The 15,885-nt window shown below is 48.2% G+C and overlaps 1 protein-coding gene across 4 annotated transcripts in view; it reads left to right on the top strand.

Annotated features, from left to right (window-relative positions):
* GTF3C3 (general transcription factor IIIC subunit 3) overlaps nucleotides 1–15,885 on the top strand; it is a 343,614-nt gene that overhangs the window by 226,318 nt on the left and 101,411 nt on the right. For all 4 annotated transcript variants that reach the window (XM_063936927.1, XM_063936928.1, XM_063936925.1 and 1 more), the window contains one exon: nucleotides 8,553–8,688. In XM_063936927.1, coding sequence (XP_063792997.1) covers nucleotides 8,553–8,688 — 136 coding nt within the window. The remainder of the gene's footprint in view (nucleotides 1–8,552; nucleotides 8,689–15,885) is intronic.

Genomic DNA, 15,885 nt, shown 5'->3' with positions numbered 1-15,885 from the left:
TACCCGCAAAGGTTGTGCTTAATCTTTTCGTGTGTGTGTGTGTGTGTGTGTGTGTGTGTGTGTGTGTGTGTGTGTGTGCTGTCACATTTACGTTATGTCAGACAAAGAGTGTTTCTTGAACAGCGGAGTGTTCCTCTTCACTAGGGGGCTCACTACTGGGTGCTCAGGGCAGTGAACCTTCCCAGAATAGCGGAGCTGAGCCAGAGTGGGTTCATTCCCTTAAAGAAATGATCTCCAGTATTTCTACGAAATTGTCCCGCAATGAGAAAGAGACGCAAGACTTAAGACAGACTGTGGATGAGTTTATGAACAGAGAGTTCATAAGAGTCTGGTCCATTCCAACATGCAGTTGTCGGAATGGACCCGACAACCCCTTTTCAAAGGGCGGCCAAATACGACTGTCGAATTTGGCCGTTCCCTGTGCCCTGTCCTGCCGCTGCTGTCAGCAGCTGCCGGGTGCGCTGACAACAGCGGTGGGGAAAGCAGTGTGGCGAACGGCGGCCGGAGCTGGCAGTGGGGGTGATGTCTGCGGTGGCGTGGGAGGCACTACAGGGAGAGAGGTGCCTGGCCGGGGGACGGCCGTCAAGGTAACTCTAATCCCCGTAGCCCGCCGCAGCACCCCCCTTCTCCTCACCTCAATCTGACATGTTTTCAAGTCGGATTGAGTTTGTCGGAAAGGGGGGCCAAAACCCGTTGGATTTGGCCCCCTTTCCGACTGCAGCAGGAGGATCGGCGGGTATTCTGCCGATCCACCTGCTTTCCGAAAGCATTCCGACAAGTCGGGTTTCCCGACTTGTCGGAAAATATGTGCCCCTGTTGAATAGGTCGGAAACCCCTTCCGACCTATTCCAGTCGGAAACTGCCGTCTTTCCGACAAGACGGCCATTTTCCGACTCTTATTGAATACACCCCTTAGTCCCCAAACCAGCGTCTCAATCCCCTCCCATTTGTCCACAAAAACGATCTCTGGCCCATATCCTGCAGTCTTGCTCGGACTCTGACGGGTCAGACATGGAAGAGGGTGATGTGGATTTGGAGGGGGGGGTATGCAACTCTGTCACAGGGAATAGAGGCTCTTATAGAGGCTATCAGAGATGTTCTGCAAATTCCTGATAGAGGAGTGTGAGGAATCTTATTTTAATGTTAAAAAGAAGTCCTCAGTCACTTTTCCTGTGTCAAAGGAATTGAATACCTTGTTTGAAGAACCGTGGGTTTATCCTGATAAGACATTTCAAATCCCTAAAAGGTTGCTCTCATCTTTTCCTTTTCCTCTGTAGGATAGGAAAAAATGGGAAAATCCACCGATAGTGGACACTTCAGTCTCTAGGCTGTCACGAAAAATTATGTTGCCTGTCCCTGGTCAGCCTCCCTAAAAGACACTGCTGATCGTAAAATTGGGACTACACTCAAATCATTGTACACAGCTGCTGGGGTGGCCCAGAGATTCACTATTGCATGTGCGTGGATCACAAAGGCCATTTCTAAATGTTCAGGTAACCTAAATGTGGGGTTAGATTCCTTGTCTAGGGGGGATGTTGTTTTACTCCTGCAGCATATACAGGATTCAGCGAACTTTATGATGGAAGCCATAAAAGAGATAGGCTTGCTTAATGCACGCACCACAGCTTTGGCAGTGTCAGCACGCAGGGGCTTGTGGCTACGCCAGTGGACTGCTGACCTGGGCTCCAGGAAAGGCGTGGAAGGCCTACCGTTCACAGGAGGGGCCTTGTTTGGAGATGAACTAGACAAATGGATCTCTAAAGCTACTGTGGGTAAATCTACGTATCTTCCTTCCGCAGCTCCCCCAGCCAGGACGGCTTATTCAGTCTCAAATTTACAGTCCTTTCAGTCTGCCAAGTTTAAGGGTGAATCCAGAGGCGCAAGAGGTATACCACGCAAACCAACAACTGCAGGTGCTCAGGAACAGAGCTCAGGTTCTGCTTCCTCAAAGCCTTCAGCATGACAGTGGACCGCGATGCCTGGAGGGCTGTCAGGTGGGAACCCGACTACAATTCTTCAGTCACATCTGGTCAAATTTGTGCCGGGATTCCTGAGTCATAAATCTTATTTCCCAGGGCTACAGACCGGAGTTCCAAGAGCTCCCACCTCACAGATTCTTCAAATCAGGTTTACCAGTTACACAAGTATAACTTTACAGCATGCAATCCAAAAGCTGGTACTGACTCATGTCATTGTTCCAGTTCCACCTCATCTGCAAAACAAGGGATATTATTCCAACTTGTTTGTAGTACCGAGTCCGGACAGTTCGGTTAGACAGATTTTGAACCTCAAGTCGTTGAACCCGTATTTACGAGTGTTCAAATTTAAGATGGAGTCTCTGAGAGCGGTAATCTCAGGTCTGGAGGAGGGGGAATTCCTAGTGTCTCTGGATATCAAGGATGCGTACCTTTACATTCCGATCTGGCCACCTCATCAGGCGTATCTACGGTTTGCACTGCAGGACTGTCAATACCAGTTCCAGGCCCTGCCATTTGGTCTTTCCACGACACCGAGGAGGTTCACCAAAGTGATGGCAGAGATGATGTTTCTACAGGGAGTGAATATAATTTCGCACCTGGACGATCTTCTGATAAAGGTGCTGTCCAGGGAGTGGTTGCTAAACAGCATTGGTCTCTCAACCAAACTTCTCCAAGATCACGGGTGGATTCTGAACCTTCCGAAATCTCACCTAGAGCCAACACGGAGGCTCCCATTCCTGGGAATGATACTGGACATGGAGTTGCAGAAGGTGTGCCTTCCGTTGGACAAGGCATAGGTAATCCAGTCGTTGCTTCGGGATGTCCTGATGCCAACCCGGATATCGGTGCATCTATGCATTTGCCTACTGGGGAAAATGGCGGCCACTTACAAGACGCTTCAATATGGTAGGTTTCACGCAAAACCCTTCCAGCTCGATCTCTTGGACAAATGGTTCGGATCGCATCTTCACATGCACCAGTGGATCCGTCTGTCGCCAAAAGCCAGGATGTCACCTTCTGTGGTGGCTACAGACTTCTCACCTCGTCGAGGGTCTGAGGTTCAGAATTCAGAACTGGATTCTGTTAACCACAGTCGCAAGCCTCAGAGGTTGGGGAGCAGTCACCCAGGGGGTGCAGTTTCAAGGAAGATGGTTAAGTCAGGAAGTCATCCTTCCAATCAACATTATGGAAACTGGGAAGCGGACTATCTCAGCAGACACGACCTGCACCCGGAGAAGTGGGATATATGAGACGGTGTACATGTTTCCTCCACTTCCTCTGATCCCAAGGATTCTAAAAAGAATAAAAAGGGAAAAGGTTCAAGCAAGACTCATTGCTCCGGACTGGCCAAGAAGGGCCTGGTTCGCGGACCTTCTGGAGATGCTACTCAAAGATCCGTGGCCTCTACCTCTTTGCGAGGATCTTCAGGACCCGTTCGTCTATCAAGACTTACCGCAGCTACGTTTGACGGCATGGAAGTTGAACGGCTGATTCTAGCCAGAAGAGGGATTCCTGACAAGGTTATCCCGACTATGAACCAAGCCAGGAAAGGGGTAACGTCTAAACGGTACCACCGTATTTGGAAAAAATACGTCTCTTGGTGTCAGTACAGAAATTATTCTGCAGTGGAATTTCATCTGGGACATTTCCTGCTTTTTTTGCAGGCAGGTGTGGATGTGGGACTACGTCTGGGCTCCATAAAAGTCCAGATTTCGGCCTTGTCCATTTTCTTTCAAAGACAATTGGCTTCTCTCCCTGATGTCGGGATGTTCTTGAGAGGTGTTCTGGACATCCAACCTCTCGCGGCAGCTTAGGATCTCAACTTGGTGCTGCAGTTCCTCCAATCGGACTGGTTTTAACCGTTACAGAAGGTGGACGTAAAATTTCTTACGTGAAAGACCATCAAACTGTTGGCCTTGGCTTCAGCAAGACGTATGTCGGAGTGGTGTCTGCGTTTCACATCAACCAACATATTGTGGTTCCGGTTGTCACCGACACCTCTGCTACTTCAAAGTCTTTGGATGTTGTGAGGGCTTTGAAGGTGTATGTAAAGCGAACAGCTCGTCACAGAAAATCGGACATGCTGTTTGTTCTTTATGATCCCAGTTAAATTGGGTGTCCTGCTTCACAGCAGTCTATTGCACTTTGGATCAGGCTCACTATTCAGCATGCTTATTCCACGGCAGTTTTGCTGGTTCCAAAATTTGTATAGGTCCACTCTACTAGGTCGGTGGGTTCTTCCTGGGCGGCTGCCCGGGGTGTTTCGCCTTTACGGCTCTGCCGAGCAGCTACTTGGTCAGGTTTGAACACGTTTGATAAGTTTTACAAGTTCGATACTTTGACCTCTAATGACCTTCAGTTTGGTCAATCATTTCTGCAGGAGCCTCCGCACTCTCCCACCCGGTGTGGGAGCTTTGGTACATCCCCAGGGTACTAAATGGAAACACAGTATCCTCTAGGACGTAAGAGAAAAGAGGACTTTAATTACCTACCGGTACATCCTTTTTCTCGTAGTCCGTAGAGGATACTGGGCGCCCGCCCAGTGCTTCGTATTTCCTGCACTGTTACTTGGGTAAGTATTGTTGTCTGGTTTAGCTGTTGCTGTTCCTGTTTTCAAGTTTGGTTAGCATGGCTTTCCTCTTGTTTATGTGTGCTGGTTCGGAATCTCACCACTATCCTTTTATATCCTTCTCTCAAAGTATGTCCATCTCCTTGGGCACAGTTTCCTAGACTGAGTCTGGTAGGAGGGGCATAGAGGGAGGAGCCAGCCCACACTATCAAATTCTTAAAGTGCCCATGGCTCCTAGTGGACCCATCTATACCCCATGGTACTAAATGGAACCCCAGTATCCTCTACGGACTACGAGAAAAGGATTTACCGGTAGGTAATTAAACTCCTATTTTTTTCAAGATTACCAACATTGAAGATTTCACGACAAAGGGGTAAACTTCTGGATTACTTGGAAATATATATGGAATAAATATCTCTACACTTCCTCTAAGATTGTGACCTACCACGGACATCTACTGAGATTAAGGATCCGAGGATTGTTTGCCTGTTATGTATTCTTATTTGGTATATAGTAAGTGCATATAGTGACTGCTCTCTTTTCTTCATATAAGAGGAATAGCACAGTGTATGATGAAGGTAAATTATTTTTTATCCCTTTTTATTCATGACCCTAAGAGGGTGTTCTGTATGAGAGCGAGCACAATTATCGGTTTTATTGTGTATGTGTAGTTCTTGTGTGGTGGTAAGTAGTACCCCTTTTCCACTAGCTCTAAAAACATGGGTAAATGCGCGGGGGTTTTTTTTTCTAGTGGAAACGGCCCCCCTGCAAATTCCCAGATCAAGTGATCCGGGAATCCTACCCGGGTAGCTTACCGGGTTGAACACGAGTTCAAGCCGGTAAGCTGTGCAGTATAAACGGTAGCCGTGTCGATGCGACGTGGCTCCCGTTCACAGTGTATGGAAGGGCGGAGCTGGGAGATCATGTGATCTCCCTGCGCCGCCCCTGCCGCGTCGCCAGCAGCGTCACCAACCCGGCAATATGCCGGGTTGGTGAGCTCAGTGTAGAAGGGGGCTCTAGCACGGGTCGCAGCCGTGTCAGGCTCCCGGCTGCGACCCGTGCTAGCTAGTGGACAAGGAGTGTAACCCACCTTTGATAATCCCTCCAAATGTGCGCAGTGGTCCTCTATATCCTTTTTTTTTTTTTTTGTATCTTTGAGAAATATTTAATTGCCTTAATCTCAAGTATTTGAGATACAGTTCTTCCTGGGGCTCAAAGCATAATAGCTGATAGGACTTCACAATTGTTTGGTCTCAATGAGGAACTGATTAGTTTCCAACCTGACCATATATGTGGGTGATGTGAGCGACTAAAACAGATGTGGGCGTAAAAAGGCTGAACGTGGTCTTATTGTAGTAGCTTGTCAATATTGCAGTGTGTGTGAGGTAAGTATTAGACTTTACAAGCTAACATAAAATATAATGTGATGACATGATGTTGATTGTGAACAGATGTTTTTAAACGGTGCTGGTGTATACTTCCAGGCAGTGTGCCTCTTGAACTTTCCCCAGTAGAGAATTTCATTGGTTACAGCTTGGCCAAAAGCTCTCCGTGCCTTTTAGTTTTACTAAGCATAATATATCTCACTTTTATTTTAAAATACCAGTTCCTGGTTCATATCCTGCACTGTTCTTGAACTGTTCTAGATGATATGTTCGTTTACCTCTTATGCAAATTTGTTAGCAGATGGGCAAAACCATGTGCACTGCAAGGGGGGGGGGGGGCGATATAACATGTGCAGAGAGAGTTAGATTTTGGCTGGGGTGTGTTCAAACTGAAATCTAAATTGCAGTGTCAAAATAAAGCAGCCAGTATTTACCCTGCACAGAAACAATATAACCCACCCAAATCTAACTCTCTCTGCACAAGTTATATCTGCCTCCCCTGCAGTGCACATGGTTTTTCCCATCCGCTAACAAATTTGCTGCTACGATCTGGTCTGAATTAGGCCCATAGTTTCTGCAATGGGGTGTCTCTGACTGATGCCTCAGCATTTTTCTGGCTAGAAAAAGCTGAGTGGTTTTCTGTAAGCCACAGACAAAGCATTGTGTGTACAGCACATGAGGCAATTGTGTGTGTATATATATATATATATATATATATATATATATATATATATATATATATTGGAATCCAGGTGACACGTAAAGAAAACTTCTGGTTTCTTGCCTACACCATTGGAACTCATTCCCTTTTTATATTTCATCCTGAACTTGATAATGAAGGGCCAGGGTATGGGGGATGCGTAGTTGTTTAACACAGATTCCAAACTTGATAGATTAGCTCCAAGATTATAATTTTTTTTAAATGGCACTGAAATAAATTGTATATATGTATTTTATGTTATATATACAGATGTGTCCACCTACATCCTTGCTGCAGTCACGTTAAACAGCCCGGCGTGACTCTGTTGCTCTGAGCGTCTTTTTGTGCAGCTTTTTTCCATTTAAATGTGTCTCAATCACATTGCTATGTGCACAAGCAGCTTATGCTGGTTAAAATAATATGTGGCATGCCTATATTCTGTTTCCGACTGCGGCTGCATCTGCATACGAAATGCTACGTTACAGTGTTTTCCTGGAAATCACCATAACGTAGCATTTCGTATGCAGATACAGTCAAAGTCGCACCCAGAATATAGGCATGCCGCATATCATTTAAATCGGCATAAGCTGTTTGTGTGTCCTCGTCACATAGTGATGCAAATAAGACGCATTTTCAGCAAAAAAAACTTTGAGCTTCAACGCAAAAGAGGATTTTATATAAATGATGGGAGACAGTCTTTGAGTCAAAAGACCCCAGCCTGATGCACTGTTAGCAGCCTCTTTAGCTACTGTATGTGCTCTCTATCTATGGTTGCTCTTTATCTATTCATGGTCTCAGACTGGGTTTCTCTGGGAATGGAGGGACCTTCCAGACCAACGCCAAAATCCATACTGCCACAGTTTGCGGCAGTCAGGAAGAATAGATACCGGCCGCCGTTGACATCATGATGTTCTGTTTACTCAAGCATTTCCATAATGTCCCTTTTAGTGTCTTCATGCTTCTGTATTTTATGAAAATGTACTTCATTATTTTCTGTACTATATTATGCTATGTATCTGTTAAGCGCCTTGAGTCCTATTGGAGAAAGAGCGCTATATAAATAAAATTATTATTATTATTATTATTATTATAACATGTGGGTGGACCCTGGGGCTCCATCTCACCAGGCTTCTCTTCCACCCTCCAGCCAGGCTCCACTGGCTTTCTTCTGGCCCCTGCGGCTGCCCCTCCAGTAACCAGGACATTTGTGCATCCCTAAGGTAGTTAATGGGATACTGGGACAGAAGGCCAGAAACAGGTACAATCCTGGGAAAACGAGAATGCATATATACATGCGTAGGCTATCACAGATATGTCATACCTCATTAAAATTGTGATACTGTGATATTAGTGATCACATTTATAGGCTCTAAACTGGTTGTCCTCACAAAATAAGACTCCTACCCTTTGTGTTGGGTGGTATTCATGTGACCGGCGGTCTGCTGACCGTCAGTCACATGACCTCCTCCACCATCCCGCCGGCTCAGTATCCCGATGGTCGGCATGCCGACCAACAGGGACTATTTCCACTCGTGGGTGTCCCCATAGAGTGGGAATAGAACCCGTGGCGACCGCAGGTCGCCACCGAGCCCGCAAGGGGCTTGCTGCACTCGCCCCTCCCCGCCGGGATCCCGACGTCGGTATGCTGCCGGGATCCCGGCGTCGGTAAGCTGACCGGCTGTCAGGAGACCGCCGGTCAGCCATACTACACCCCTTTGTGTTATGGGACAGATCCTCTTGGCAAAGGTTAATGGCTAAACTACTAAATTTGTGGCTCATATTTGAAAGGAGGAAGTTTGGTGTCTTAAAGGTCAGCTAATATCGACTATACAGTCAACCATCAGTAGTGTCATGTTTTGTAAATGTCAAATTTATGACCATTAATTCTGTGGTGATGTTTCATCCTTGTGGTTTTTAGATTGCAATGAATCGTGCACAGGTCTGTTTGATTTCCAGTTCAAAATCTGGGGAAAGGCATTTGTATCTTATTAAAGTCTCTAGGGATAAAACATCTGACACTGATGAGCAAGAGACTGCAAATTCTGATGCAAAAGGTAAGTAGCATTGTTAAACAAGGTTATTGTCACACCCACAACCTTTATTATTTTTTTAAGACTGTTCTGAACTGCTCCTTTATTTTGTCAAAAGTGTATTGTTATACCCCTTTTACACTCACACAGCCGGGTCACTCCCGGGATGCATTCCCGGGACTGACCCCTTTCACCTGGGATCGGCCCGGTACAGCCCCATTTACACTGATCCCGGGATATCCCTGCAAATGCATATGTATGTCATTAGAAATGGCCTTTTTCTGGCTCACATAGATGAGGGCACAATACTGAACAAAGGGAGGGGTGAGACCTGCTCACAGCATTGCTGCAGTCATGGCCGACGGAGTAACAGTGTGTATGCCGGAGCTCGTGATTCTTTCTGCTTTGCAGATGTTTCACTGTGCCTGTGATCTGCCTCATTATTTCCTCCTCTCCCCTAATGCTGAGCAGCTCTCTCACCTCCTGGTCTGTCCAGGTCGCCATGCTGCCTTGCTCCCATGCTTCCAGGACGCTCCCCTGGGCTCTGAAAGATGACATCATCTTTTCTGAGCCCAATAAAGCTCCAATCCGAGGCCTTTTAACAGTCCCGGGACGGTCCCGGATTCAACCCTGGTCGAGGCCTGGGATGAAATCCCGGGATGCTCGTCCCAGGAAATTGTCCCTGTACCTTTTCACACTGAGCAAAATCCCGGGATGATGCGCGTACATGTGCAATATCCCGGGATATTTTTGCGAGTGTAAAAGGGGTATAATTGATTTGGTTGTGTGCAAGGTATATGAGTTCTGATTCAGATGTGGTTGGAGGTGTGTCACAAAGCACTGATGTTCAGTACTTTGTGCTTGTGCATGACCTGTATTGCGCATGTGCAGTACGGGTTCTGCAACGTCGCTATCAGATCGGCTGCAGACCGTCAGTGATTGACTCTGCTGCCATTTGGGGAAGACAGAGATTTCCTGGCCTCTTGGTAGTAACTGCGGCAGCCGACTTGCGCAACCCCATTGGTCATGCAGATGGCTGATGGTGTCGCAGGTGATCCAATGCAGCACCGGTCACTAATGCAAGCATGAGGTGACACCTCCTGCTGCATTACCGTATCTGTGCACCGCTGCAGCTTCCAAGGAAGATGTGTTGCCTCCAACCCCATCTGAATCAGGCCCATTGTCACGAGCGAGTTCATGTTTAATGGGGATCGGTATGAAATACCTCCAATCAAAATCCTGATGGTCGAAATCCCGACAGCAATTGACCGACGGTCAAAATCCCAACAAGGTCAAAATACCGAGATGGACAAAATACCGACATTTAAAATACCGACATGGTCAATATACCAACATGTAAAATGCTGACATGAGTTTTTCATTGAAACAGACTTGTTCATACTCCCTGATGCATGGGGGACAAGTACTAAGCAGTGATAAAAGTGGAGAAGTGAGCCAGTGGAGAAGTTGCCCTTGGCAACCAATCAGCTGCTCTGTATGCTTTTATAGTATGCAAATTATAAATGTTACATCAATGCTGATTGGTTGCCATGGGCAACTTCTCCACTGGCTCACTTCTCCACTTTTATCACTGCTTAGTACATGTCAGTCTGGTAATGCTGTAAGGGTACAGTTTTCAACCTTTTCAAAACTTTAATGTGGACAGGTGGTAGAAGACGCTGGTTGGGGCATACACTGGTCTTCTATAAGTAGCTTATTGATTATAGGAGGGCACACTGCCTGTTGCCACCATGACACAATGAGGATGAAGAAAATAAGAATTTACTCACCGGTAATTCTATTTCTCGTAGTCCGTAGTGGATGCTGGGTACTCCGTAAGGACCATGGGGAATAGACGGGCTCCGCAGGAGACTGGGCACTCTTAAAAGAAAGATTAGGTACTACATCTGGTGTGCACTGGCTCCTCCCTCTATGCCCCTCCTCCAGACCTCCGTTAGGGAAACTGTGCCCGGAAGAGCTGACATTACTAGGAAAGGATTTGGAATCCAGGGTAAGACTCATACCAGCCACACCAAACACACCGTACAACTTGTGATAACTATACCCAGTTAACAGCATGAACAACAACTGAGCCTCATTCAACAGATGGCTCATAACAATAACCCTATAGTTAAGCAATAACTATATACAAGTATTGCAGAAAGTCCGCACTTGGGACGGGCTCCCAGCATCCACTACGGACTACGAGAAATAGAATTACCGGTGAGTAAATTCTTATTTTCTCTGACGTCCTAGTGGATGCTGGGTACTCCGTAAGGACCATGGGGATTATACCAAAGCTCCCAAACGAGCGGGAGAGTGCGGATGACTCTGCAGCACCGAATGAGCAAACTCAAGGTCCTCCTCAGCCAGGGTATCAAACTTGTAGAATTTTGCAAAAGTGTTTGATCCCGACCAAGTAGCAGCTCGGCAAAGTTGTAAAGCCGAGACCCCTCGGGCAGCCGCCCAAGAAGAGCCCACCTTCCTCGTGGAATGGGCTTTTACTGATTTAGGATGCGGCAGTCCAGCCGCAGAATGTGCAAGTTGAATCGTGCTACAGATCCAGCGAGCAATAGTCTGCTTTGAAGCAGGAGCACCCAGCTTGTTGGGTGCATGCAGGATAAACAGCGAGTCAGTTTTTCTGACTCTAGCCGTCCTGGAAACATAGATTTTCAGGGCCCGGACTACGTCCAGCAACTTGGAATCCTCCAAGTCCCGAGTAGCCGCAGGCACCACAATAGGTTGGTTCAAATGAAACGCTGATACCACCTTTGGGAGAAATTGGGGACGAGTCCTCAATTCTGCCCTGTCCATATGGAAAATCAGATATGGGCTTTTACAGGACAAAGCCGCCAATTCTGACACACGCCTAGCTGAGGCCAAGGCCAACAGCATGACCACCTTCCACGTGAGATACTTCAACTCCACGGTCTGAAGTGGCTCAAACCAATGTGATTTTAGGAAATCCAACACTACGTTGAGATCCCAAGGTGCCACTGGAGGCACAAAAGGGGGCTGAATATGCAGCACTCCCTTAACAAACGTCTGAACTTCAGGCAGTGAAGCCAGTTCTTTTTGAAAGAAAATAGACAGGGCCGAAATCTGGACTTTAATGGATCCCAATTTTAGGCCCATAGTCACTCCTGACTGTAGGAAGTGCAGAAATCGACCCAGCTGAAATTCCTCTGTTGGGGCCTTCATGGCCTCACACCAAGCAACATATTTTCGCCATATGCGGTGATAATGTTTTGCTGTCACATCTTTCCTAGCTTTTATCAGCGTAGGAATGACTTCAACCGGAATGCCCTTTTCCATTAGGATCCGGCGTTCAACCGCCATGCCGTCAAACGCAGCCGCGGTAAGTCTTGGAACAGACAGGGCCCCTGCTGTAGCAGGTCCTGTCGGAGCGGCAGAGGCCAAGGGTCCTCTGAAATCATTTCTTGTAGCTCCGGGTACCAAGTTCTTCTTGGCCAATCCGGAACGATGAGTATAGTTCTTACTCCTCTCTTTCTTATTATCCTCAGTACCTTTGGTATGAGAGGAAGAGGAGGGAACACATAAACCGACTGGTACACCCACGGTGTCACTAGAGCGTCCACAGCTATCGCCTGAGGGTCCCTTGACCTGGCGCAATATCTTTTTAGCTTTTTGTTGAGGCGGGACGCCATCATGTCCACCTGTGGCCTTTCCCAACGATTTACAATCAGCTGGAAGACTTCTGGATGAAGTCCCCACTCTCCCGGGTGGAGGTCGTGCCTGCTGAGGAAGTCTGCTTCCCAGTTGTCCACTCCCGGAATGAACACTGCTGACAGTGCTAGCACGTGATTCTCCGCCCATCGGAGAATCCTTGTGGCTTCTGCCATCGCCACCCTGCTTCTTGTGCCGCCCTGTCGGTTTACATGGGCGACAGCCGTGATGTTATCTGACTGAATCAGCACCGGCTGGTTTTGAAGCAGGGGTTCTGCTTGACTTAGGGCATTGTAAATGGCCCTTAGTTCCAGAATATTTATGTGTAGGGAAGTCTCCTGACTCGACCATTGTCCTTGGAAGTTTCTTCCCTGAGTGACTGCCCCCCAACCTCGGAGGCTTGCATCCGTGGTCACCAGGACCCAGTCCTGAATGCCGAATCTGCGGCCCTCGAGAAGATGAGCACTCTGCAGCCACCACAGCAGAGACACCCTGGCCCTCGGGAACAGGGTGATCAGCCGATGCATCTGAAGATGCGATCCGGACCACTTGTCTAACAGATCCCACTGAAAGATCCTTGCATGGAACCTGCCGAAGGGAATTGCTTCATAAGAAGCTACCATCTTTCCCAGGACTCGCGTGCAGTGATGCACCGACACCTGTTTTGGTTTCAGGAGGTCTCTGACCAGAGATGACAACTCCTTGGCCTTCTCCTCCGGGAGAAACACCTTCTTCTGTTCTGTGTCCAGAATCATGCCCAAGAACAGCAGACGCGTCGTAGGAACCAGCTGCGACTTTGGGATATTCAGAATCCAGCCGTGCTGTTGTAGCACTTCCTGAGATAGTGCTACTCCGACCAACAACTGCTCCTTGGACCTTGCCTTTATAAGGAGATCGTCCAAGTACGGGATAATTATAACTCCCTTCTTTCGAAGGAGTATCATCATTTCGGCCATTACCTTGGTAAATACCCTCGGTGCCGTGGACAGACCAAACGGCAACGTCTGGAATTGGTAATGGCAGTCCTGTACCACAAACCTGAGGTACTCCTGGTGAGGTGGGTAAATGGGGACATGTAGGTAAGCATCCTTGATGTCCAGTGACACCATAAAATCCCCCTCTTCCAGGCTCGCAATAACCGCCCTGAGCGATTCCATTTTGAACTTGAACTTCCTTATATAAATGTTCAAGGATTTCAAATTTAGAATGGGTCTCACCGAACCGTCTGGTTTCGGTACCACAAACATTGTGGAATAGTAACCCCGTCCCTGTTGAAGGAGGGGAACTTTGATTATCACCTGCTGGAGGTACAGCTTGTGAATTGCCGCCAGTACTACCTCCCTTTCCTTGGAAGTAGCTGGCAAGGCTGATTTGAGGTAACGGCGAGGGGGAGACGTCTCGAACTCCAGCTTGTATCCCTGAGATACCACTTGTAGAACCCAGAGATCCACCTGTGAGCGAACCCACTGGTCGCTGAAGTTCCGGAGACGGGCCCCCACCGCACCTGGCTCCACCTTCCACTAAGTCCACCTGCCCCAGCGTCATGCGGTGGACTTAGTGGAAGCAGGGGAGGATTTTTGTTCCTGGGAACTGGCTGTCTAGTGCAGCTTTTTCCATCTACCCCTGCCTCTGGGCAGAAAGGACGCGCCTCTGACCCGCTTGCCTTTCTGGGGCCGAAAGGACTGTACTTGATAATACGGTGCTTTCTTAGGCTGTGAGGGAACCTGAGGTAAAAAAGTCGACTTCCCAGCTGTTGCTGTGGATACGAGGTCCGAGAGACCGTCCCCAAACAATTCCTCACCCTTATAACGCAAAACTTCCATGTGCCTTTTAGAATCAGCATCACCTGTCCACTGCTGAGTCCATAATACTCTCCTGGCAGAAATGGACATTGCATTAATTCTAGATGCCAGCCGGCAAATGTCCCTCTGTGCATCCCTCATATATAAGACTACGTCTTTAATATGCTCTATGGTTAGCAAAATAGTATCCCTGTCAAGGGAATCAATGTTATCTGACAGGGAATCAGACCATGCTGCTGCAGCACTACACATCCATGCTGAAGCAATAGCAGGTCTCAGTATAGTACCTGAGTGTGTATACACAGACTTCAGGATAGCCTCCTGCTTTCTATCTGCAGGCTCCTTTAAGGCGGCCGTTTCCTGAGACGGCAGTGCCACCTTTTTTGATAAGCGTGTGAGCGCCTTGTCCACCCTAGGGGATGTCTCCCAGCGTAACCTATCCGTTGGCGGGAAAGGGTACGCCATTAGTAACCGCTTAGAAATCACTAATTTCTTATCTGGGGAACACCACGCTTCTTCACACAATTCATTTAACTCATCAGATGGGGGAAAAGTCACTGGCTGCTTTTTCTCCCCAAACATAATACCCTTTTTAGTGGTAACCGGGTTAATGTCAGAAATGTGCAACACATTTTTCGTTGCCGTAATCATGCATCGGATGGCCCTTGTGGATTGTACATTTGTCTCATCCTCGTCGACACTGGAGTCAGACTCCGTGTCGACATCTGTGTCTGCCATCTGAGGTAGCGGGCGTTTTTGAGCCCCTGATGGCCTCTGAGACGCTTGGGCAGGCGCGGGCTGAGATGTCGGCTGTCCCAAAGCTGTTACGTCATCGAACCTTTTATGCAAGGAGTTGACACTGTCGGTTAATACCTTTCACATATCCATCCACTCTGGTGTCGGCCCCGCAGGGGGCGACATCACACTTATCGGCTCCTGCTCCGCCTCCACGTAAGCGTCCTCATCAAACATGTCGACACAGCCGTACCGACACACCGCGCACACACACACACACACACACAGGTAATGCTCTGACTGAGGACAGGACCCCACAAGTCCTTTGGGGAGACAGAGAGAGCGTATGCCAGCACACACCAGAGCGCTATATAACAGAGGGATTTACACTAACACAAAGTGAATTTTCCCCCAATAGCTGCTTATATCACCTTTTGCGCCTAAATTTATGTGCCCCCCCTCTCTTTTTTACCCTTTCCGTAGTGTATACTGCAGGGGAGAGCCTGGGGAGCGTCCTTCCAGCGGAGATGTGAAGAGAAAATGGCGCTGGCTGTGCTGAGGAAGATAGCCCCGCCCCTTCAGCGGCGGGCTTCTCCCGCTTTTCTTAATAATATTTATGGCGGGGGATTAGGCACATATACAGTTTATAACTGTATTATGTGCATTTTGCCAACTAAGGTATACATATTGCAGCCCAGGGCGCCCCCCCCCCAGCGCCCTGCACCCACCAGTGACCGGAGCGTGTGGTGTGCTGTGGGAGCAATGGCGCACAGCTGCAGTGCTGTGCGCTACCTTATTGAAGACCGGAGTCTTCAGCCGCCGATTTTCTCCTGGATCTTCCGTCTTCTGGCTCTGCAAGGGGGACGGCGGCGCGGCTCCGGGAACGGACGATCGAGGTCGGGCCCTGTGTTCGATCCCTCTGGAGCTAATGGTGTCCAGTAGCCTTAGAAGCACAAGCTAGCTGCAAGCAGGTAGGTTCGCTTCTCTCCCCTCAGTC

Source organism: Pseudophryne corroboree, chromosome 8, assembly GCF_028390025.1.
Source record: "Pseudophryne corroboree isolate aPseCor3 chromosome 8, aPseCor3.hap2, whole genome shotgun sequence".
NCBI classification, from domain to species: Eukaryota; Metazoa; Chordata; class Amphibia; order Anura; family Myobatrachidae; genus Pseudophryne; species Pseudophryne corroboree.
The sequence above is the reverse complement of the archived record's forward strand: the minus strand, read 5'-3'. Positions and strand labels throughout refer to the sequence as shown.